Source organism: Ovis aries, chromosome 17 (genome assembly GCF_016772045.2).
Source record: "Ovis aries strain OAR_USU_Benz2616 breed Rambouillet chromosome 17, ARS-UI_Ramb_v3.0, whole genome shotgun sequence".
NCBI classification, from domain to species: Eukaryota; Metazoa; Chordata; class Mammalia; order Artiodactyla; family Bovidae; genus Ovis; species Ovis aries.
This window is the reverse complement of record NC_056070.1, coordinates 12,499,598-12,525,696: the sequence shown is the minus strand read 5'-3', so window position 1 is coordinate 12,525,696 and position 26,099 is coordinate 12,499,598. Positions and strand designations below refer to the sequence as shown.

Sequence of the window (26,099 nt, the reverse complement as noted above, 5' to 3'; positions counted from 1 at the left end):
CCAGGAAAACAAAGCCGTGCCTAGAGCAATGTTCAAGCACGTGTTTTGGACCTGTACAGAAGGTAACTCCTAAGAGAATCCTGTTTGTTTAGCACATTTCTCCCCTTTCAACTACTTCTGGAGGGCTTTTTACCAGCCATTTCCTAAAGTTTCTCTCACCTAAGCCTTTCTTCCAGAATCCTTCATAAAACATTTTCCAAGAGTATCCTAATTTAGTGGACACAGAGTAATTAAATAGATGCTGTCTATTAAGTCTGTAACTTCAGTTCTTTGGGAAGGAACAAAACAAAGTGAGTGGTTATGTATTTTTAAAAATGCTTTCAGTTCAGTTCAGTCGCTTAGTCGTGTCCGACTCTTTGTGACCCCGTGAATCGCAGCACGCCAGGCCTCCCTATCCATCACCAACTCCCAGAGTTCACTCAGACTCACATCCATTGAGTCGGTGATGTCATCCAGTCATCTCATCCTCTGTCGTCCCCTTCTCCTTCTGCCCCCAATCCCTCCCAGCATCAGGGTCTTTTCCAATGAGTCAACTCTCACATGAGGTGGCCAAAGTATTGGAGTTTCAGCTTTAGCATCACTCCTTCCAAAGAACACCCAGGACCGATCTCCTTTAGGATGGACTGGTTGGATCTCCTTGCAGTCCAAGGGACTCTCAAGAGTCTTCTCCAACACCACAGTTCAAAAGCATCAATTCTTCGGCACTCAGCTTTCTTCACAGTCTAACTCTCACATTCATACATGACCACAGGAAAAACCATAGCCTTGACTAGATGGACCTTTGTTGGCAGTGCTTTAGATCTGCATATTTTATTTTTGAAACTTTAAAAAATTCTAAGGTGAGGCTAGGAAAGAGATAAGAAACTGCTGGAGCCCTAGAAACAAATCCCAACTATTGGAGAGGACAACCATTGAGCGAATGTTCTCTGAAGGTATAAGGTAAGCTTTTGGGAGCGTTAGTCAGAACACATGCTATATAAGATTTAATGGGAAAAAAAGATATTTGGCATTGTTAGCACAACCCAAATTTAACAGAATTGCAATGACACTTAAAAAAAAATACACAAGCTGTATGTTGCTGTTTTTGTTGCTATTTTATAAATTTGCAAGGTACTTTATACCTGGTTTTCATTCTGACAATGTCAAGAATGGCATAAAATGAGCAATGTGCTAGGGAGATATAAATGTAGCTAATGACATATCAAAAAATATGTGGGAAACCCTCATTCGTCCAAGTTTAAATTTCCCAAACACTTGGGTCTAAATAGATGATATAAAAATAGCAATATGAAGGCTACACTGCTTTCTTTAAATTACCAGAAATATTTGCACTGAGAATAGTATATAAAGCCTTATATTTTAAAATTAATATGACAATAATTGCCATCATTTTTTACTATTGTACTTTAAAAAAACCTATTATCTTTTACAGAGAAAGGTAGAACTAAAGATGTTGTCTTTCTCTTTGGAGAAATTGCTAGAGAAAAGCAGTAATTTATGACTCACCACCTAGTCTTTGCTTCAGTCTTACCACTAAGAAGATCTGTGCACATATGGAACTCAATTCATAAAGAACTTTCACAGCAACTGCCTTGACTTCTGTTTATGTATCTTAAAGGTTCCAGACACTCGACTTAACGCAGCAAGGAAGCCCAACTAACCAAGAGACCCCTGTCTCTCACTGTTCAAGCATTTTGTGACCTGAGAAAATTATGACTAAAAATTATGTATATCTGTTAAGTCAATGCACTCAACAGAGCTGGGTTGCCACTGAAAGGAAATAAATCAGTTTTTTTTCTAAATCAGGATTTAGAAAGGATTCAAGATAAATGCTAATATGGGAAGGGAATGGGGAAGCCACTAGGATAAAATGATTCCAAGTTTCTAATTCTAATAGGCCAGCATTAATGAGTTGTAAAAGGAACCATCGTTCTAGCAAGGTGTCATCAGTATCATCAATACACACTTAGATTCCATCCAAGCCCCTCCCATCTCTGACCCCAGTACAATGCTATATAACTTCCTTAAAGACCATTATTTGGAGACTTCCCTGGTGGTACAGTGGCTAAGACTCTATGCTGGGCCTGGGTTCAATCCCTGCTTAGGGAACTAAATCCCACACATCACAACTAAGAGATTGTATGTCACAACTAAAGATCCCATGTACCACGACTAAGACCCAGCACAGCCAAATAAATAAAATATATATTTTTTAAAGACCACTATTTGTTTTAATGACACACACAAATAGCATTTGAATTGTTATACAGGAATCGATCGATCCATCAACCACAGGAGACAAGTATTATTACCATCTTCATCTTAGAGGCGGAGAAGGCAATGGCACCCCACTCCAGTACTCTTGCCCGGAAAATCCCATGGACGGAGGAGCCTGGTGGGCTGCAGTCCATGGGGTTGCACAGAGTCGGACATGACTGAAGCAACTTAGCAGCAGCAGCAGCAGCAGCAGCATCTTAGAGGTGAAGGAACCAAGGCCCCAAGAGGTTAAGGGCCTGACTCCTTCAAATCAGACACTAGACTTCAGGGTTTCTTGCTAAAAACGCACCCAAGCTCTCTCCTTTCTCTCCGACACAGTCCAAGTGCCTTTAAGGATACTGAGCCAAGCAGTTGTACCGTGGGCGTTGGACAGAAGTGATCTGGCGTGAACTAAGCATCGTTAGTGAGAAATGAGGAAAGGGTGGGATGTAACCTGAAACAAAGGGACATTTTCTGGTAGGGAAGAATTTTCTCAAGATCTAAGAGGGCGGGAGAAGAAGAGTTTGCAACATGACTGCTTCTGTTTCGCCTTGTCCATTCCCTCTGGTGAAGGAAAAGGACACTTTCCCTGAGTTTAATAAGACAGAGCTCGCTTTCAGTTCAGAGTATGGCAGTTTTGTGACTACTGAGCTGCTCCATGAAAAAGTTAGGCCATTGAGAATTTTATTTACTACCTCCCCTAAAGCAGAGCCAAAGACTCTTGGACCAGGAAGGGACTGCAGATGGGTGGTTTTCAAAGTATTCCAAGGAACCCTAGGTCAAGCTTCAGGGGTTCCAAAAAATATCAGTTTCAAAGTGAAGCTTTTAAAATTATTTAACTTAATTTAAAAGCTCATTTTAAAATGTGGATCCTTAGCTCTGTTATATATAAAATGTCCTCTCACTGGAGGCCACTGATAGGTTAACTTATGCTAACAAGTTAATTCAGTCTGGTGTATCACTTGTTCTTCCTGCCTCATAGGAGTGGCAGCATTTTCGTTATATGTGGCTTCCCCAGTGTCTCAGTGGTAAAGAATCCATCTGCAATGCAGGAGACACAGGAAACGCGGGTTTGAGCCCTGGGTCAGGAAGATCCCCTGGAGGAGGGCATGGCAACCCACTCCGGTATTCCTTGTCTGGGAAATCCCATGGACAGAGGAGCCTGGCAGGGGACAGTCCACGGGGTCACAAAAGAGTCAGATACGAATAAAGCAACTGAGCACATGCACTAAGCTTTCCAAAAATTCAGGCCTATGCATGTAAAATGTACAATTATGGCATCAGTAGGGTCTACATGCATGCCTTAAATCAGGCTTTCTCAACCTCAGCAACACTGACATTCTGGGCTGGATAATTTGCTTTAGGGAAATTATCCTATAAATAGAAGGGGGTCCAGGAGCATTCCTAGCCTCTACCCATTATATGCCAACAGCATTTCCCAGCCATGAAAACCATTTCTCTAGACACTGCAACTACCCCCTGAGCATGCCTCTGGTGGAGGAACGCTGCCTTAACCTAGATGTAAGAAAAGTTTCCAGTGCGTCTACTGTGATGAAGCTTCTGACCATGGCTGACAGACATAAACATGTTCACATATGCAGATATAGTTGGTGCTGTCATTTATAGGGCACTTAGTGTGGGCTTCCCTGGTGGCTCAGAGATTAAAGCGTCTGCCTGTGATGCGGGAGACCCGGGTTCAATCCCTGGGTCGGGAAGATCCCCTGGAGAAGGAAATGGCACCCCACTCCAGTACTCTTGCCTGGAGAATCCCATGGACGGAGGAGCCTGACGGGCTACAGTCCACGGGGTCGCAAAGAGTCGGACACGATTGAGCAACTTCACTTTCACTTAGTATGGGCCAGGGAGTATTTGGATTAATTTATCTGATCCTTTCAACAACCCCTTGAAGTAGTACTACCATTGTTCCCACTGTGTAGATGAAAAAAGAGATTAAATAAACTTTCAAATATCAGTTAAGAAGAGTAATGAATGCTCATGTGTGTGCAATTGTGTTTAACTCTTTTCGACCCCATGGACTGTAGCCCACCAGGCTCCTCTGTCCATGGGATTTCCCAGGCAAGAATGCTGGAGCGGGTAACTATTTCCTTCTTCAGGGAATCTTTCCAACCCAGGGATCAAACCCACATCCCTTGAGTCTCCAGCACCAGCAGGCAAATTCTTTACCACTAGCACCATCGGCAAAGCAACTGAGTAATAACCAAATAGTTAATATAGAATTTTAGATAGCTTTAGGGCCTATTGAAAGTTTAGGATGGTTTGTGTCTGCCCTTTATTATGATAAAGAATAAGGGCAGTTGCTAAATGTGTCAACTTAGAAGCAAAAACTTTTTATTATCATACTCTCAAGCAGCTGAACAAATTTAATTAAAGGGATCACAAAATTACAAGGTGAATTGTTAAAAATATTATCTCATTTGTCACAATGCCCTTGTGTAAATGATATTTCTTGAAGCTGCAATCAGCAAAATAAATTTATAGAAACATACTAGATGCTAATACTGCTCATAACACTCATCATAACACTAATTTTATGTTTGGGGCTTATCACTTAGCAACTTTTTTCTAATTGCTGGACTTTTAGAAGAAATAAATATAATAAATGAGAACGTAAAAGATTAAATTTTTAAATACATAAATTATGTATTTTTTGTGCTTTATATATTGAGTCTGCACATTAAGATTTTGCTTGATAAAAATGGATTTAATTGTTTAAAAACAAACACACAAAATGAAAATCACTGCTGTTTTACAACCCATTATTTTACAATAAGAAAATACAGTCTCAGAGAATGATACAGCCTTTTTAAAGTCATACAGCTCATTCATGATAGAATCAGAGCTCAACTCTCCAGATTACAAATCAGGGCTGTTAAGAGTGACCCAAGTTCCCTTGTAACCATATGTAAGGATGTATGATCTGTTTGGGTATCTGGGATTTTTTTTTTTTTTTTGACTACTTGATGCCCTTGGTGTGAGAAGAAAATAAATTGCCTCCTGAAGTCATAAGGAAAGCCAAGATTTCATTAAATAATAGCTAATAACAATGAAGCATATTATAGTCAAATAGAAGGTTTCAAACATTAGCTAAATATTTTCAGATCTTGTTCTCTCATAAGGTAAACCACTTAATTGGTCTTAAGTCATTTTATATTTAGTGTTTAGGAAAGTCTTAACCATCTTATATTTCTCATTATATTTCATTACATTGTTTATCCCCATATGAGCTAATCCTAAGTCACACTTCAGGATCTATGTCCCCAGACCAGGACCACGCAAGTCTCCTGTGAAGCTACTGCGTTTATAGACATAGTAACAAAGAGAAAACAAAAGTGCCTCTGGAGCAAGGTCAAGGGTAATAACAATAAGCAACGCCACAGACCTTTAAAATAAATAAATAAAGCTTTTCTCTGATCCAAACTATTCCAAGCCACACACAATGAGCAAGCGTGGCTATCAGCAGTCAGCACTTAACAGAGAGGATCTCTCCCTTGTCAAAAGCAGGAAGAGCCAGTACTGAGAAACCAATCAAGCCTCAAGCCAGGAGTAAACGGGAAAGAAAACTGCATTGTAAATTCATGCTATTAACATATCAAAAAAAATTGTACAGAAAGCGGTGAAGTGACTTATATGTAGGAACAGCTTGGGGTGACTTGAGATCAGAAAGAAGAAAAACTAATGATTGGATAACAGATTTCCAGCACTTTCCAGGGAAGTCGGTGCCCATCTGCCCCGAATGACATCTCCTCTTGATGGCCCCACCTGTCATTTTAAATGACTATACGTTTGGTTCACACACCGATATTGTAATGTGTTTTTTTTTTTTTTTTGTCTTCATGCAACACCCACCCAGAGAGTCTGAAGAACTCCACCAAACGATGATTGTGATTTCTCTCCCTGAAAACCCACCTGTTTTGTCATGTGACTCCACAGCTCCTGCCATTAAGAGGTGGAGATTCTCCTGCCCTTTGAATCTGGGCTGCAGTTGTGGTTGGCTTTAGTCACTGGAAGGTGGTGGAAGTGATGCTGGGCCGGTTCTGAGTCCAGCCCCCTGAGGCCAGAAGCACTGCTGCTCTATCCAGCTGCCACATGGGCGAGCTCAGGCAAACTCACTGAAGGATGGAAGACCCTGGGGAACACAGAGAGGCCATCCTGGCCAGAGCCATCTGAGACCAGCCATGCCCCGGCAGCCTGGCAAGGTCCTGTAACCGATGAGTCAGGCCAGGAGAGACCAGAAGAAGCACCCTGGGCAAAGACGCCTGAGCTCGTGAGCTAAGTGAACGGCTATTGTGTTGAGCTGCTAAATTGCAGACAGGCTGTTACTTAACTGCATGCAAGACTCTGGTTCCTAGACTTGGCCCTACCAGCCGAGTTCCTGGTCAACACCAAGGTACTCACACTGTTGGAGGCTCCCTTTTGCTTTCTTTCCATGGATCATCTTTTCCATCCAGCCTCTTGACAGCACTACAGAGTTGGTTGTGAATTTGAAATCTTTCTCCTTCTAAGTGAAGTAGCATCACAACCTCTGAAAACCTGACTTCCAGAATAGATATGACTAATGAAACATCTTTCTTATCATCTACCACAGAATGCACTGTGGACGATACTGTACAAAGATAAAGACATTAAAAAGGAAATATTATCTCTTCCTGAACCCTGCCCACCCCCCACCACCCCGCCCAGCAATCTGAAACAGAGCTGAAGAGGCAAGACTAAGACACAATCAATAACACAACTACCAACCTGGGTCTTAAGACTCAGCGGAGGTGACAGCACAGTGAGCAGAATTGGGGCGGGGACAGTAGGGGCAGGTATCACAGCAAGGAGCCTCAATATTGCTAGAAATTCTCTACAAAGATATAGAACCACTGGGGGTCAGAGGTGCATTCAACTAGTTTTTTTCTTTCTTCTTTTTTTTTTCGAGGATCTTTGTTCCTCAACCAGGGATCAAACATGTGCCCCCTGCAGTGGAAGCACAGATTCCTAACCTCTGGGCCACCAGGGAATCTCCTAGTTATTTTAGTTTTAATAATATTATTAATTCTTTTTAGAACCGCCCCCCCTCCCTTTTATCTAACAGGAGAAGGATACATGGAACTCTATGGTTCAAATGACCAGACTCCTGGAGCATGACTGAAGGCAGGTAAATGGAAATGATGGGGTATGTCTATGCGCTGGTGAAGACTCAGCATTTTCCTTTAGAGGGGATACAGTTGCTCAGCAGAAAGGAGCCAGGGCTGGGCACAACCTGACGTCAGAAGCACTGGAAAGGTCCATTAACGCCTTGGCAGCCTGGAAGGGGGATGCTCCTGGGGTGGCGAGAGGCATCAGGGAGGGAGCCGGAGGGGCAAGCTGATTACACGTGAGGGTGACGGCCCCCAGAGAGGCTGCCCTCCAAAGGACAGACTGTGGGTGTATTTTGAAGACACAAAAAATTTAACCAGATTAGTGACTGAATTAGCATGCATTAAAAAGGATGCCATGGTTTGAAGCCAAGGAAAATAAACAGTAAAGCAGACGGAGGTCAAAAGACACTTCGCTCAACAGAGAGAAAAAAAAAAAAAAATTAGGTAATAGCTCATTACGTGCTCAGGAGCCAAGCTTTGCCGTTAGGCAGTTTGCTCTATCCCTTGCCTCTGAAACTTTCTAAGCCTCAGCTTCCTGGTCTATAAAATAGGTTTAACATTAATTGGGCTATTGGGAGGGTTAACTGAGAAATTACATCGAGTCGTTGGCACAGCGCCTGGCTCACTGTAAACCCATCTGATCAGTAATAAGGCTCAGGACGATAGCAGAAGCAGCAACAAGAGTAACAACAGCAGTGAGTGGAAGAAAATGCAACTTCTGAGGGAAGGCAGAAGATGACCCGGATTCAGTTGTGCAGAAATACAGACTTTGATCAACTCTCCCAAGTCTATCAAGATACAAAGTTACTCTGTGGACAATTCTAGAACCAGGTAAACCTTATCCAGCACAGTGAGGAAAGAAATGTCTGGATTCCAGTGGCAGCACCTCTATACTACTGACTTGCTGTCTTGATTTCCTCAACTACATGCTTGTTACAAGATAACTGTATCTGAAGGTACACTGTAACTGGCCTTACCACCACCGCTCTATTTGAACTAAACAATGGGTGAGAAGCCTAAGAGCCTTAGTACAGTTTCTAAGGTATGAGATTCAGAGAAGGGCTCCCTTGCTGGGGCCTCTGACTTTACTACAACAACAAGGACAGAGGACAGAGCCAACTTCTGGTTTCACCACTTCTTACTTAGTGATTTGGCAGAGGGGATGCTGGAGCCTGACTGCCTGGATTGGAACCCCAGTCCCAACTCCTATTAGCTGTATAAACATGACCCAGTGTCTTAGCCCCTGTTTCTCAGTTTTCATCTGTACAATGGGAACACTAATAGTGTCTTCCTCTAGGGTTGTTTGAAGTTCCACTGGGTTCACTGGCTTGGAGCAGGCGCTGTGCTAACTAGCGTCACTGACTCAATGGACAGGAGTTTCAGCAAACTCCAGAAGACAGAGGAGGATGGAGGAGCCTGGCGGGGTCACAAAGAGTCAGATGTGACTTAGCAACTGAACAACAACAATAACAAGGCACTAAGCAACTGATTGTTCAGGAAAAACCATAAACAATTAGTCAGTGTCACAAATCCTCCATCCCTGGAAGCCTGAGCACGTGAGTGTGTGACTCCAGGCCCCATTTTCTTGTAACAACCACCTGCCCCCTTTTGTGACTCAGATCAGCCCCTGTCTCGTGGAGTTGCAAGTCACTGAAAAACAGGAAAGAGCCACATACTCTCTCTCACACAAATCACCCACCAGTTCGGTAAAATCCAGGATTTCAACAAAGGGGGAGGCCCCTTAAAGTGGCTTCTGACACGAGGAATTTTAGTCACATGATCAGTTGAGTGCTCATCATGAGAAAAGCCAGGCAGGCTTAAGAAAGGCCACACTGCAGATGCAAAGGAAGGCTGCCCAAAATAAACCTTTCTGGAAGGCATTCTTAGGCAAAGGGAGAGCTCTGCCTAATGGCAGTGGAACCTGAGGTCATGAATGGCAGAAAACTGACTTTTCTTTGGAAGAAAGATGCTAAGATGTTTGACAGCCAATCAGAGTCAGCAGGTAATAAGGATGCCTCGTTTACAGGCATCTCCTGGCTCCCTCCTTCTTCGGCAGCACAAACAAAGGTATCACTGGATAAGGAGCTGCCCTTTACAGACAAATCGTATTGTAACTACAGATGCATAAAATTCTGGGAAATAGATGGAGGTGGCAGAGCAAAGGCCCATGGGAACCCGCAAGATACAACACAAACATTCACCAGCTCCCCGTTGTTGATTCAAGAAAACCTTTGCCATTTTACCGCTGAGCTCCTAACACATTTGAAACAATTCAGCTTGGACTCATTTGCAAGTCAGTGCTTTCTGAAATCCACCTCTCATGGTTAAGATGTTTTCAGCCTCAATTTTATGAAATTAATAGAATGCGGGAGACAGAACATTTTTTTGGCCAGTTTCCAAACTAAAAATAGTTGAAATGACTTGTATCTTTTTATTTTCAAAAAACCCAGTACAAGAAGATTAAAAAGATATTCACAGCCAACAACTGAGGTGCCAAGTTTCTGTCAACTGCTTGGTTCTAATTTGGAGAGTTAGATTTACATGTGATAGCTTGAAAAGTGTGTTTTTTCAGAAAGAGAAGTGATGTAAGGCCACAGCAGGCAACTTTTAATCAGGCGTCTAATGATGATCCTCCCAGTTCCTAGATGTTACAGATGAGTCTCAAGATTTTCTAATTCTAACTGCAGAACATCCAGATGCTTGTTTTAATTCTCCTGTCATGTGGCCCCACGAGGGGAAACATGGGGCTCAACGACCATGACTCAGCCAGGCCTCCAGTTCAGGTCAACCTTGACCCAACCCACAGCACCAGGCCCTTTTCAGGGTCTAGGACAGAGAGAGCTGTACTGAAAAAAAACTACAACTATACTGGAAACAAACAAACAAAACAGGTATCAAGTGCAGCTTCCACGTCAGTGGTCCTTAGGCCTTGCTGCATTTTTAGAATCATCTGAGGATTTTAAAGAAAACTCCAATGTTTAGGTCCTACTGGAGACCAACTAAATCATAATTTCTGGCAGTGTGGCTGGACCCTGGCATGTAAAAAACAAAAGCTTCCCAGGTAAGTCTAATGTCAGTCAAGGTGAACACTGCTGCTAGACTAAGGGGAGATGGCACAGAACTGTAGGAATTTAACCTCCTCTCCCTTGCAAAGCCCCAGCCATGTGGCTACTGAAGCCCTCGCCCTGACATGAGACAGTCTGCCTCTGTCTTCTGGATTCCAAGAGAGATCTGGGCAAACACGCAGGCTGCAGCCCTCAAAGGCTTGTTTCCTAGGCTGAAACGCAGAGCAGAGTTTTCAAAATTATCTTTGCCATCATCCCAGAAAGCCATCAGCAAGGGCTGCCCCATCTTCTCCTCCGAGGCAATTACAGTGCTGAGCCTGGGAAGCCTTGGTCCTAGGAAACGTTAATCTCGAAGGACTTAGGAATGTTAAGGGTGGGCTCAGGCAGGAGAAGACTGGATAGCTTGGGGAAGGGGTTTGATTTCACAATCACAGATGCTGGGAAACCTCAAAATGGGGATTGGGATGGGCGGCCTTCGAGTCCCCTTAAAACAGCATTCCACCAGCGATTTCTAATACTCCTGTGTATTTTCAGTTGCACAGCGAGTCTGTGGTTCCATGGACTGTAGCCCGCCAGGCTCCTTTGTCCATGGAATTCTCTAGGCAAGAATACTGGAGTGGGTTGTCACTTCCTACTCCAAAGGGATCTTCCCGAACCAGGGATCAAACCCACTCTCTTGCATCTCCTGCATTGGCAGGCAGATTCTTTACCCCTAGCAACACCTCGGAAGCCCTTTCATCCTCCTGGGTTCTCTTAAAGTCATTTGTGTGTTGAACGTGTGTTGAAGGAGCAAGAAAGACTCCCCTTAGTCACCAAGCAAGAAAGAATCAAGTGTTCTCCATCTCGCTTTTGAAAACAAGACGATACGGACACGCTTGAATTTGTCACTGTGCTCCAGTTCTGCAGTGACGTGGCTGGCAGAGGCTCCCAGCCCCGGTGTCCACAAACAGCTGCACCCAGGGTCCCAGCAGGTGCACGCACAGAGCCTGGCTCAAAAATCCAAGATGAGAACAATGGCACCGTTATGAGGCTGGGGGACGAGGCCCAATGCTAACCCGACATCTGATAAGGGAAAGAGCTAGAAGCTCAGCCACAGCTCCCCGGGGCCTGGCCCTTTGGTCCTGGGATCACAGCCACGGACACAGCCAGGTGGAGTACCCTGGCGAGAGCCGCTATCAATTATAGGACTCTGATCAACCAGACAGCAAGTGGAAGAAAAAAATAATAATCACCCCTTCTCCCCTGAAAATGTATTCCTTTCCTTTCCACGTCTCTTCTCCTCCCGTGGGCTGCGCTGTACCGTCACCAAGTTTACATTTACATCCAAATATGCACACACACAAAAATTACCGATGCATCTCACTCCCCGGTGACTTTCTAACAGGTTGCTAGGTAACAGTGCACACAAGTCAGGTTTCAGGACCTCTAGTAAGCCACCATAAAATAGCTGCACGGGCCTTTTGCATAAACAGCGTGCATTTGTTATCTGTTTTCTTATGCCCGTTGATCAGTCGGTAAATACTGCGACTGCCAAACCCGTAAACAAGTCCCCGTTAATAGCCGACTGAGAAAACAGATCAGAGGAGAAGGCCTGGGCGCATGGCTTTCCACCCCAACCATCCGACTGGCTTTGCCTCTTGTGTTTCTCCTGTTTGCAAGCCTGACTTGCAGCAGTCACAGGTCTTACCTCACACTCCCTGAGACTGCGTCCGTGGGGCACTCATAGCTAAGCCCACCAGAAGTCGTGTATTATCAAGCCTTCCTCCACCCTCTCTCACCTTCCTCAACATTTAAAAACTTTCTGGAGTCCTGGAGTAAAGAAGGCACCTTCTTCCTACGAGCTACTCACCCCTCCGGTTTCCCCCTTGTCTGCTAAGTAAGGAAATGTCCCATTTAGCCATCCTAGGTGAATACGCCCACCACGGCATTCCTTCCCTTGAGGAAGCACTAGAAGAGCCCAGAGAAGGAGCCCCTTTGGCTCTGACATGGGTGGGACATACTATCAAGAAAGAACCAGTGCTCTCCCAGAAGTGAAAATTGAAGGTTCTGCAGAAAAACGAAACCCAGAAGCCTACACTTTCCCCACATCTCCAAAGACGTTTCTATATAAGATGCAGAGTCTTCAGGAGCACATGTTCCCTAGGCTGGGACGGGAGAGGAGAATGCAGGGACCGATCACTGTTTGTTGCTGTGGTCCAGGCACCTGACTTCCAGCCGCTTGGCCATCACGGTGTAGGGTATGTTCACCAGTCGCGCGGGGTAGGGTGCCTCCCTGTGACACTCCATCTCAGTTCTTTCTGCGATGCCTCACTTCCATCCCCTGCCTTTCCTTATTTCTCCCAACCAGCCCTGAGCACTCCTGAGGGGCACAGACCTGGGGTGATGGGAACATTCCAGAAGACCTGATTGACGTGTCACTGAGCAAAGGGACTTCAGAGTGAAGCAGAACCTCTAATTCACCTGGTGGTGACATTTAGTGAAATTTGACTCACAGTCCATTTAAAGGAAGGTGGTCACCAATTATTCTCCATTTAAAAGGGTATTGTCAATCTCCAAAGAGCTGAAATGGCATTTGGAAATCATGGTGGGGCCTGCCGTCTTAACTGAGAGACAGAACCAATTCTCAGCCGACCTTTCCCCACCCTCTACATCTCTTTAAAAAAAATAATGAGGAGCCGCACAGGCCCACAATATGTTTTCTCATCACAAAAAAGTCAGGAAAAACAGTGCTCCTTTGGCATCATGACACTCCCTGTTCAGTTCCACAACTTAATCCAAGAAATTGGGGGGGAGGAGGAGGAAAAAAAACCTAAATGAAACATCATGTATAATTCGATGGTGAAAGTGGTATCAATTAGTAATACATTTTTATGACATACTACAACTTCTTTCTAAAAAGCATTGAGGCAGCTGCAAAAGAATATTAACAATTTGTTAAACTTCCACTTTACATGAGGTTCCTAGTGCAGTTATGTTCAGAGACAGAAAGTACAATAGTGATTACCAGGGCAGAGCGGAAGGAAGAATTCTTGGTTAATGGGTACAAGGCTTCAGTTTGGGAAGATGAAAAAGTTCTGAAGACAGATGGTAGTGATGGTTACAAAGCAATGTAAATGTACTTGATGCTAAGGAACTGCATACCTGAAAATGGTTACAATGGCAAATTTCATATTTTTTTTTTACCACAATGAAAAACTTTCCATTAGAAAAAACAAAACCTAAAGATAATTTTATCATCTGCTCAAATTTTAAAACTCTAAAAACTTTCTAATAGTACTCTGTGTATATGTCCTTTAGAATCTTTTACATCAAGGCAATCATGAACTTGAGTATACGCAAAGCAAGATGTCCTGCACAAGCCCTTTCAAAGAACCCAGTGGAGAGACAAGTTAAATACGGTTTAAGGTCAGTGGAGAGACAAGTTAAATAGGGCTCAAGGTCACACAAAGAACTGTCACCAACCTGGCTCCCCTGTGACCTGTCCCCCACAGCAAGGACCCGTAACAGGGGAAAACCAGAAAGAAATCAACAATCTCTGTTGTTTTGAGACCCAAACCATAGCCATGCCTACTTCCATAGGACTGTTTAAAAAAAAATAGTCTCAAGGAGAAAATGTATGAGCGTGCAGACAATTGTCATTTAGAGGGACCTTGAGATCACCTGGTCCTACCAGCTCACTGTAAAGCTACGAATACTGGTAGATAGAGAGAAAATGAGAGAGAGAGAGAGAGAGGGGGGACACCCCTCTTCAAGTACCTGACAGCTTCATGAGAAAATCAGACGCCATCTTAACAGAGATGTCCTGGCTGAACAACGCGGACGCACTGTTGGCCGCGAACTCGGAGGGCTCTCTCAGCTTTGTGTGGTTGGCTGGCCTGTCAGTAGCATTCAGAGGAAAGGAGGTTGGCAGGCCGTTATCTTCCTTGGGCTCCTCCTTCACCAGCAAAGGTGAGACGCCAGCCCCACCCTGGCTAGTCCTCTCTGGAGTGCTGGACTTCATCATGGTCCCCACTAGCTCTGTCCCTCCTCCTTCCCTTTGCTGCCCCAGGCAGGCACTGTCACTGAGGTGGGGCGGCCCCTTGACCTCGGGGTCTGGGATCTCCTCCTTCACCTTGGCTTCTGTCCGCAGGAAGTGCTGATGGCAACGCATGTGGAGCTTCAGGCTGAAGTGGCGGGAGGACGTGAAGGGGCAGAGCTGGCACTGAAAGGTCTCTCCCCGGTCCTGGTGCTGATGAACCTGGCGGAGAAGCAAGGAGAGTGAGCTGGCCGCCGCGCCGACACCGAGCGCCCTGCTCTCCCCCCACCCTCTGCACTTCCGCGTCGCTTAGCTGCTCCGTCCCGTCTGACTCTTCGCGATCCTGTGGACCGTAGCCCGCCAGGCTCCTCTGTCCATGGGATTCTCCACGCAAGGATACTGGAACAGGGCTGCCACTCCCTTCCTGGCCCACGGAGTCGTATCACCAGAGGAGCACTTCCTTGTGTGCCTCAGGTCATGAGGGTCATCCCTAAACACAGAGCGGGGTCCACACAGGTTGAGAGTCCGTTAGCAGATCAACTCAACCGGGGACTCTGTCTGCCCGTGGAGACTGTCTAGGGTAGAATCCTCCTCATGTTCTAGTCATCCCATCTCCGCTGATGTCTTCAAAGAAAACTTTATAAACCCAGCACAATTGGAACTCACATAATTACCAGTTGGTGGGGGGGTGGTCAAAAGAGGTACCCTGTCAAGTAATTCCTCTCACAATATAATATGCGGCATGGACCCAATTATCACCACCCGGAGAAGTAGTTATGCTTTGCAAACATAATTTCCACTTTCAAAAATGCTGCTCTAGGTAATTAAGACTGGGGAAAATAACGCCTCCAGGGCATTCCCGTTTCATAGAGAAATCGAGACCCTGGAGCACGTGGCCGGAGCGAAAGGACATATAAAGAAAGCAGAAGGGGAGGGACTTCCCTGGTGGTCACGGGGCTAAGAATCCGCACTGCCTCTGTAGGGGCATGTGTTCGATTTCTGGTCAGGGAACTGAGATCCCGCATGCTGTGCAATGTGGACAAAAATAATAAATAAAAGCAACTCTCTAAGCTTCTAAGACACCCTTCCTTTCTGTATTCCTCCAGCTATCTACAGGCAGCTTCTAAAAAAAAAAAAAAAAGAAGGAGCAGAGGGGGAGAAAAACCAGAGGCTGATGCCCACCAAACCGTCTCAGCGAGATGAAACCAGAGGTGCCAGATACGGTTCTTTCTAGCAGGCTCTAGATAGGCATGTCTACAGTGAAGGAATGCAGACTTGGAAACCCAGTTCCAGCCTTGCCTGCACAATACCTGTAAAAATGGGAAGAAACTTTCCTTTCCTTCCTGTCATGATCAAATTAAGGGCTTGAAAAAGTGAGGAAATCATTGCATCGGCCTGAGCCAGACTTGGAGCTGGCAGGTGCTAGCAAGCTTGTAACTTCCCCATTCATCTCTGCCAGTGTACTTGAGCACTGACCTGCTCCACCCTGCTATTTCAGGACTGGCCCTCCCTCCAGCAGAAACTGCCAATGGTGTAGATCTGGGCCAAAAGATTTGGGGAGCTGTGTGGTTTCTGGAAAAACGAGGGAATGGAATTCAAACCCCGAGTCAAACCAACCTCTCCACTTTGGCGATCTAGGCAGGATTTGAACCCAGGTCGAATGAAGGTTAAAGGTTCCTTAATCCACTGGGCCACCTGGCCCCTCTGCGTGGGCTTCCTTTCTAAGAGAGCAAGTTTTACTACAGCTGTTTATGCATTCTGAGTGCAATCCAAAAGCATTATTCACCAGCCAAAACATACTTTTAAATAATGTTCAGTGACCAACAAAAGCAAAGAAATTAAAAGTTAATGGTGAGATCCTGTCGCTACAGCACCCCACTGTGGCTTTTTGAAAAAAACAACAGAAGAGATTCTGGGTCCCCCAAAGCATGAATTTCTCCAAAGAAATAACCAGATACACTTAAATTCAGTTGCAGCAAAGCCTTGGTCATTAAAAGGCTTTCCGCCTGCCAGGTGGGGAGAGGCTGGAGGATGGCACGTACCCTTTGTTGCCGGCTGAGGACTGCCTCAGCTCTTTCACAACAAAAGGATTTCACTCTGGAGAGGATGGGTTCACTTGCTTTCTCCCTCACACAATCGGGACCATTCCCCACCCTCTCTTCTGCCCAGCTCTCCCCGCGCGGGAGCTGGCACCCTGTGGGGCCTCCGGTCACAGCCCCAGGGAATCCTGACAGGTGCCACCCACGGCTCGCCCCAGAGCCAGGTGGTAAAGGTCACTAGGCAGAAAGCTTCCGCCATTCCCGGGAGCAGGGTGGTGGGATAGATCCCGTTTCAGAAATGTCCTGACATCTATTGCCCTGGCAGAGGACAGGCGCTAATCCAAGAACAAAGCTCCGGAAGCAGCTTCTGGAAAAGAAAAAGGATGGGGTCCAGGTTCTAAAATCCAACAGGGAGCCCTGGATTCAAGAGTCTGTGCCCAAGCCCCGTGCACAGCTCCTTTTCTACCCGAGCCTGGCTTGGCTATATTTAGTTGTGGGGAAATGAGTGAGTGTGGAAAAGAAAAACAGTGGATATGGTGCTGATGGTCACACTTGGCATTATATTTGGGCTAGACCTGCCCAGAGGGGCGCGAGTTCGCATTTGGCCTTGGAGGGAAGGCTTGTCCCTGCTCTCCTGACAATAAAAGCCCTTTCTGGGATCATCTGTACTCTCTTTAGCCTGACATCGCCTTCAAAATCGCTCTCGGTCGGCTACGGTCAAGAAACACTTGACTAAAGCGTGTCCTTCTTTCCAGGTCACATAGAGATGGGCTGCCTGCTGGCCGCCCTGCACAGAGAGTGCATGTCACCACCACAAGGAGTTTAAAGATCGCTGCGTTGGTGTGTTCATCTCCTGCGCAGCAGTCGGACAGTTTGGAGAACAACATCTCCTCCACTCACCCTACTTAGGGGACCAGGCAGGCTGGGAACGGGCGAGCCCAGCAGTCGCTGCCTTGCCTGGCACACCTGAGTCTGGAAAACGTCGGCGCCCCGACCCCTGCCTGCGTCGAGCCGCTTCTTCACCCGTGTTCCTGTTCTCCGCCCTCCTCATCTTCTCTTATGAATTCCGTATTGAATTCCTGTATGCTCACTCATCCAGGAAAGTTGTAAAAGACTTAATGGAAATCTAAGATAACCCTGAGGAAGCTGGAGGCATTTACAAGCTCCTTCCGAAGCAAGCCATAAAAACATTTGCATGATATATTAAGAAGAGGCAGCCTCTCAGAAAATGTACGGTGCCTAGAACCCAGTAAGTACTACAGTTGAACAAATCCCTTAGAATCCCATTGTTCCTTAAGTAAATCTATATAATAAATACAGAAGGCTACAGATTAGCATGGTAATAATGGTTATTTCTACGTGATGGGATTAAGGGCCACTTTCAGATTCTTTTCATCGGTTTTTCTAAATTCTCTTTGTGTCACAAAGAGAGAAAAGCAATAAAATTTAGAGTCATTCTTTTATGCCATGTCATCGATTTATTTCTAAATGTAAATGTTAATATATATTCACATGGCTTTTGGATAGTAATTACTATAGTAGCCACATTTATTGAGGGCTTCTTCACACTGGGCATCATATTAAGTGCTTTATATCTATTATTTCATTTAACCCTTATAACAACTCCATGAGATGTATCATACGATTTCTATCTCTAAGAACGGAAACAGAGGCTTGGAGAGGTTAAATGATTTGCCCAAAGCTCCACAGCTACTGAGAGTCTAACTAAGGCTTTTTTGTTTTTGTTTTTCTGACCACGGGGTTTGAGATATTAACCTTTAGGCAATACTGCCTCTGCTTCTGAGGCAGGATTTATTCTAGGAAATCTGTTCCTACCATAGCCTCTGGGGAACAGAGCAGAGAATATCTATTCCTAAGGAAACCACCATGATATTTCTCTGTAGACCACGTTTTCAAAATCTAGCAAAATTAAAGTCTATCTCATCAAAATTAAATCATGAATTCTTTGATGAAAGCAAAAACCATGAGCCCATAAGTGACGTGGAGAACAGAAAAGAAAGTGTACACCGTCTGAGGAATTAAACTTGCATGAGCCCTTCTCATACATCTCTCCTCAAAAGCTCAACAGGTTAGGACACCATGCGTTTGAATAAAGTAGTCACTTCCCACAACTGCTTCATTGTACTGGTTATTGATTTGTTCTGAAAGCATTCTAGGACCCCACGACCTGCAGAGCCCTGCCTGCTCTCATCTGTGATGCTGCTGTGGCCGACCGTCTGTATCACCAAGGCACCCCACTCATCTCCCTGCAGTTTCAGGGTCACTAGTTCCTGCTATTGAAAACCCAGCTTTTTTTTTCTTTTCCCCCATGGGTTTATAAATAGGTTGTTTTAAGTGACCATGAGCTGAAACCAGGCTTACAAGGTGTCAGGCCAGATGCAAGTTTTCTGCTCAGTGAAGCTTTAAATTTGCCAGGCCTGATTTCTAAATCCGAGTGTAAGGGCGTAGTAACGGAGGCAAATTTTAGTTTTAAACGAACTTCTTTGAAAGTCTCCTTCCCCGCTTATGCCGGTGTAAAATACAAGATTTTACTTTGGGAGAGGTGACAGAGGATGAAGAGGGTTCAAGTACAAAACCTGAGTCGGCTCATTAAAATTCTACCAACCAGAACCCCTGGCTAAATGGATTCTGATGATGAAGGGCACGTTATACCCGCTAGAGACAAAGACAAAGGGTAGAAAACAAGTTATACTATGGTTGTTTTTTTTTTTAAACTTTCCAAGTTATTTCCTAATGTCAGTAGAGGTTCTGTCCGATCACACTCTTTTATTTCTACAGTTCTAAACAATGATTCCTGATCTATTTAGAAGTATGAGACTACAAGAATTTGAGAAAAGCTACTATCTCATTATGTTACACTTTACATTACACGTTACACTTCCTACAGCAGGATAGTAAACACTTTACAAATAATGTTGGCAGCCAGGCTACTGCAAGTATCAGTAAAGATGACGGTTATTACTATTAAGGTGTTCAACAACAGTTGCTAACATCAAACAACTACCACTGCACATTTCTGTGTTGAATACTTCGCCACTATTTCCTTAAATATTAATGATATCCCTTCCAGATGGACGTAACTATTCCCATTTAACAGATGAGAAAATTGAGTCTAAAGACGCATTTGCTCACAGCCAGTTAGCCAGTAAGTTGCACAATAAGGTTTAAAGGCAGGCCTGTCAAAATCAAAAGCCCATGCTCTTTTGATCTCTTGCATCTCAGATACTGGATCTCTTTGCGTTTCAGACAAAATTAGCATTAATAGAGTCTGCTAAAAGGACTATCTAGCTGCCGAAGTTTTCCCCCAGCTCACTTAAGAGCGGCATGTAGTCTAGACAATTCCCTATATGCCCGTTACAGGCATAAGCCTCCGACTGTCCCTAATAGAACACTGAAAAAAATATCTTCCATGTTTGCTAAGTGTGACCCTCGGAATTATGAAACTCAAACCCTGACACCTCAAAGGGACCCAGTCTTGTCAGGAATGGCCCCCAAGCCTGCCACAGCATGGAAGTTAAAGCCCAGATGACTTTCAACTTCCTCACACTTCCTGTACGATGTCTCTGGGTGTGCCTCTGGGTTTGAAGCAACAGAAGAGGGCGCTCCGTCTAGGAAGAGGGGCAGGTCCAACAGCTCTTCCTGAACCTCTCTCCCTGCTTTTTACTCCTCCCCAAGTTTTCCTCTGAGTGCCTCCAAATGCATCACCCTGCAAGGCCAGGTTAGGCTGCTGATCCCCAATAGGAACGGATGGGTCTACACGACATTTATTATCTGGCTGCTGAAGCTGCTCTCTGCCTTTCAGTTCTGGGCTGTCCAATGGACATGAAGATGCTTATAACAAGATCCTTTCCAACGCGGATCCTTTTACCCGCATCGCACTCTACCTTAGACCCTGAGCTCAGACCCCGGCTGGTGCGAGGGCCCTGGCTGTGCCTGCCTCGCCTTCCCGTCCGCAGGGGGCTTACCTTCATGTGGGATTTGAGATTGTCCTTGCGAGCACACCGGAACGGACAGAGCGGACACTGATGACTTTTTAAACCTGTGTGAATCACCATGTGCCGCTTCCAGTAACTCTTCCTTTTTATAACCAGACCACAAATGGGACACTGGAAAGGCTTTCCGCTTTCCTCTTCAGAGGCTTGGGAGAAGGAGAAAGACAGGAAAATTAAGGAAAACAAAAAGGCACATTGCATCCAGCACTAATTCACATGCACTGCTCTATAAAGAAAACTAACAAGGAACTGGGGGTTGGGGAGGGTTTTTTGCTTGTCCTTTCGTTTTTGTTGTTTTTGGTTTGGGGTTGGGTTTTTTTTTTTTTTTTTGGTTTTGAGTTTTGGAGGTCTTTTTTGGTTTTCCTTTTTCGTTTGTTAGTTGTTTTTCCCATTCCAAGACTTTATCTGTGAGGAAGCTTTATTCCTGCTTTTCTTCAGGTAGAAAGCTATGTTCATCTCATGACTTCCACCTGGGTTCCATTTTTTCAAAATCTGCTCATCCTGCCTTGGGAAAGTCCTGCTTTCAGAGGCCATCCCACGGCACTTCAGAAGGCATCCCACACCTCAGCCCAGAGAAACGCGACTTCAGGGCTTTGCTTTCCCGAAGGGAAGTGCCAGACTCGAGTTCACATCTGAATTACTGAACTTGGAAAATGGCAAGAAATAAAGACAAGTCAAAGGGACTGAGAATAACGCCACGCTGGAAACCAAAGAACCATCATAAACCTCACACGCCAAACCCTAATGGAGACAAATTTCAGGCTGACTTGTGCTGTGATGGCTTGGGCAGACGCTGCTGCCAATTTGGCCATTGGGGGCCTTAGGGTCAGACGCTGTCACTCTCTTATTTTTGACCCTCTGCTGGCCACTAAGGTGTGCTGCCCTGCTCTACAGAGCCTGGCGCCCACCGCCCACTTTGGGAAAAGCTACAATCAGGCGGCCGCAAACGCTTCCATTTTTCAGGAAAGCAAACAAACCAAGTACTTCCTGCAAGGAAAGGAGGGATCACTCCTCCACCAGCCCCAAAAGGGAGGGTGTCTGCTGTGACACTATGTTGCTACACTTCTGGTCTACCAATTTACACTGTACAGGGTCACAGAAGCCTCTGCTATTTGGGGATAAGGGAAATAAAAACAGAATTAAGGACTCAGGCTTTCCCTTCATGAGGGATCAGAAACATTTCCAAACTAGGGTTAAATACACTGTAATACACTCATGAAATAAAATGTAAGAAGCCCATTTAAAAAAATAAATTAGATCAACAGATGCTGATACAGAAACATGTCCAAGATAGTAGTTAGTAGATAAAGCAAGATTTAAAACTATAAGTCTAGAAGGATTATATTTTTATTCTCTAGAAAATAGGAACCAATTGCTGCTCAGACCACTAGGTTAAAGGTTGATAGGGGACTTTATAAAGGATGTAACAAGCTGACAACAGCTAGAAAACCATTACTCAATCTCAGCATCACTAAAAATGGATGCACATTGGGTGCCCTTTGATAATCCATGTATGAAATATTCTTACAAAATATTTAATCAAGCTTCTAGATAACTAGCGAGTTTCCTGGAAATACAGGTGGTTTTAATAAAATTTAAAAAAAAGTTAAACACACCAAGAGGGATGGAATCAGCCAAATTCAGAATGTGGGACATTCTATAGAACAGATGACCCAGTTTCTTCAACAAGTAACTGGCATTTTAAAAAGGGAAGAGGTTACAGATGAAAAGACACTTAGGAGACAGATCAAGCAAATGCAAGGTGTGAAGCTTATTTCTGCTCCCGATTTGAATGAAACAATTATAAAAGGACACTTTGGAGATAATTAAGAAAATACTGATTATAGCCCGGGTGTTCCATAATATCATATAACAATTGTTGATCCTATTTCATGTAATACCAGTTATTGTGACTACGCATTTTTAAAGTCCTTGGTGGTGGTGGTGGTGGTGGAGGAGGTTTAGTTGCTAAGTCGTGATCAACTTGGGACCCCATAGATTAAAGCCCACTAGGCTCAACTGTCCATGGGATTTCCCAGGCAAGAACACTGGAGTGGGTTGCCATTTCATTCTCCTCTGGGAGATCTTCCTGACCCAGGGATCAAACCAGCGTCTCCTGCATAGGCAGGCATAGGCAAGCAGACTCTTTACCAGGGAAGCTGCCAGGGCAGCCCTTAAAGTCCCTGTGTGCTGTGCTTACTCGCTGAGTCGTGTCTGACTCTTTTCGACCATGGACTGTAGCCCACCAGGCTCCTCTGTCCATGGGGATTCTCCAGGCAAGACTACTCGAAAGGGTTGCCATGCCCTCCTCCAGGCGATCTTCCCAACCCAGGGATCAAACCCAGGTCTCCCACACTGCATGTGGATTCTTTATGCTCTGAGCCACCAAGGAAGCCCCGTAAAGTCCTTATGTATATGTATACTTGCAAGCAAATGACTATGAGGTCTGGGATTTGCTTTTAAATACTTGGGCAAAAAAAAAAGAGAAACAGGAAGAATGATATGAATAAATGAAACAAAAAATGATCTTTTTATCTGTATGAGAATTATCTAGAAATGTACATAGGAAACCATGAAGCGATTCATTTTAAAGGACTGTGGATTAAAAGGAAGGGATCATGGTGGGAAACTTGTTTTCATTGTATATTCCTCTGTACTATTTGAATTTTTTTAATATATACATTACTTTTATAGTTTTAAAAGGAAATATTCCCAAATGTAAACTTTTAAGTAATCTTATTGTTTATTCATGGAGTCAACTGAATCTCCACATGCAAAGAACCACTTAAAATGGATGGAATCAGAAGAGTTCTGGAATAAAGCCAGGGCATTCCAAAGATGCTGTTTTTACATTGCTTATAGGTGTAAGCAATATTGGTTAGCGCAACAGAGGACCTTGAAAAAGAATTCTCCATCTGAAAACATATCCCTCAAGTCTGGAAATTCCCATCACAGAACTCCCTTTTCTGATTGGGGGACAGGGTGGAGACTGAGGATTTCCTTTTACTCTAGGAAAAGCACACTTTGTAGAGGCTTATCAACACGCTTTTTCTTAAACCACTCAAGCTCTCCTCCCATCTTATTGATCGCCTCTGCTGACCTGGACTCCTATCCCTGGTTAGGGGGGATAGGAGTCTCATTTTCTATCCTTGACCATCATTCCCTCCACTCTGACATCTGGATCACAAAGACGGCATGTTGAATAACAGATTTGAGAGAGAAGACTGAATCAGGGGCTTCCCTGGTGGCTCAGGGGTAGGGAATCCGCCTGCCAATGCAAGAGACACAGGTTCAATCCCTGATCCAGGAAGATCCCACGTGCCACAGAGCACCTAAGCCTGTGCGCCATAACTATTGATGCTGTGCTCTAGGGCCCGGAGCTGCAACTACTGAGCCCGCGAGCCTTAAGTACTGAAGCCGGCACGCCCGTGCTCTGCAACAAGAGAAGCCACTGCAATGAGAAGACTGCGCCCTGCAGCTGGAAAGGAGCCCCAGCTCTCCACAACTAGAGAAAAGCCCACATGCAATAAAAATGCAGCACGGCCAAAAATTAAGTTAATAAAACTATATATATGAAGACTGAATCAGGCCCCTAGGTGATATTACTGCCATAAGCCAAAGGGGGGAAATTATGTCCATCTGGGGTTACTAAGAACATCAAAGTAATAAGAAAGAGATACACAAACAGGTTGCCACTAATCCCCATCTTCAGGAAGTACTTTCCACTGTCTAAACCCTAAACTGCCTTTCACACAATTGTCTGGGAGAGGAGGGAAAAGCTGAGATGTCATACCCTGACCTGAGATTTCACGGCACATCGCAGGAAGGCAATCAAAAGGCATTTCCTCACAAAAGGAACACCTCTGGCTTTGCCTGGACAACTGGCTTTGCCTAATGTGACCAACAGGCCTCCTATTTTTCCTGACACCCTTCACCTCTGCCCTAATCAGCTGTTCCACATTGCACATGGATCAGACGACATGGCATTAAACCCTGCATATTCATATTTCATCCACATTAATTTATTTGGGAGCCATGCTTTCTTAGGTTTAATTAATATCAAAATATACATGCTGCTGCTGCTAAGTCACTTCAGTCGTGTCCGACTCTGTGCGACCCCATAGATGGCAGCCCACTAGGCTCCTCTGTCTCTGGGATTCTCCAGGCAAGAATACTGGAGTGTGCCCTTGGACTGACTGGGGGGAAAAGTTCAAATAGTCATAATGAAGAGAAACTAACTCGAAGATAAGTGGTCCAATAGCTACACTACTGTAACTATTTGACAATTTTAACTGATCACTGCAGGAAAGGAAGACAGAAGCCAATGTAAGCGGAAAACACTGATTGAGTTTAAAAACTGGAATTTCCCCTGGCAATATTTGCATTCTTATTTATTAAAAATTTGTATTTTGGTAAGATGCTTTCCATACATATACGATGTTGTTAACTAGTTTTGAGAAAGACAGAAGTAAGGATGGACTCTATTTTGTATGCCAAAATATTTTCAAGGAACTGACAGCTGTAAATTTCTCTCAGATTTAGAGTCTAAAGAAATATGACCACTTCCTCAGAATGAACCACAACATGTTTTCAAGGTAACAGGGTCGAAATGTTCATCATTTTACCGAGTTTACAACTTGATGAACAACTTCCCCCCAATAAACCACTAGTTAGTTATCACTGCAAAGAAAACTAAATTCCACCAAGAGCTACTAGAGCTGGTGCTGTGGATAGCTGCTGATTTGCTTCCTTGGAGAAAACGTGTTCTCTTTAGAAGCAATAATATTATTGGAATAAAACATAATAAACCTGTATAAAATGCTATTGTAATGATAGTAGCGACTGTGAACTCTTCCCTCCAAAGCAGAAAACTTACCATCAAAGGAGGGATAAATCTAAACAACTGACATCACACAATAAACACATAGCCCAGGGCCTAACCCAACAGGACAGATTACTCCTGGGGCCAAGAGGAAATAAAATTCAGTAGGAATCCACAGTGCTGTTCATGTAGGTCCAGCTCGGCCTATGCAGAATTCTGATGTCAAGCTCAGCTCAGCAGGGAAAAGAGGAAGATGGAAAGGATGGAAGGGGAGAAGAAGAGCAGGGTGGAGGCAGGAATGGGCTGGGGCAGAGCTGGAAGTCCTTACCTACGTGTTTCAGGCACCCAAAACAGGGCCAGGGACCAAGTACAATTCAGTAATTTGTGTTGGACCATAATGAAATTCAGTAGAAAGGGCTGGGTCAAGATAGTATCCCAAAAAATGAAACAAGGACTGGAAATAGAAAAAAAAGGTATAGGAATCCACCAGTAAGTCCCAGCAAAAGTAGTATTAACTCAAGAGCACATGCTTTTCACACATTATGCCAACACACATCTTGAAAGAATGAGTAGGTAAACCACGATGATCACACAGAGATGTTCACAGACTCATAGCTCACTTGTTTCCAAAATGAACTCCCAAGCAGCTTATAATCAAAATGCATGCAGTGTGACTACCTCATTTATAAAGTACAATTCAGGTATGTCCATCTATTTACAATGGACAGGATCTGTCCAAGGCAGA

General features: G+C 44.5%; 1 protein-coding gene across 9 annotated transcripts in view; it reads right to left on the bottom strand.

The window, feature by feature from the left end:
* ZNF827 (zinc finger protein 827) overlaps positions 1 to 26,099 on the bottom strand; it is a 189,854-nt gene that overhangs the window by 118,743 nt on the left and 45,012 nt on the right. For all 9 annotated transcript variants that reach the window (XM_060400611.1, XM_012097410.4, XM_060400614.1 and 6 more), the window contains exons 3-4: positions 20,506 to 20,678; positions 14,222 to 14,702 (exon numbers count right to left, since the gene is read on the bottom strand). In XM_060400611.1, the coding sequence (XP_060256594.1) occupies positions 14,222 to 14,702; positions 20,506 to 20,678 (654 nt within the window). The remainder of the gene's footprint in view (positions 1 to 14,221; positions 14,703 to 20,505; positions 20,679 to 26,099) is intronic.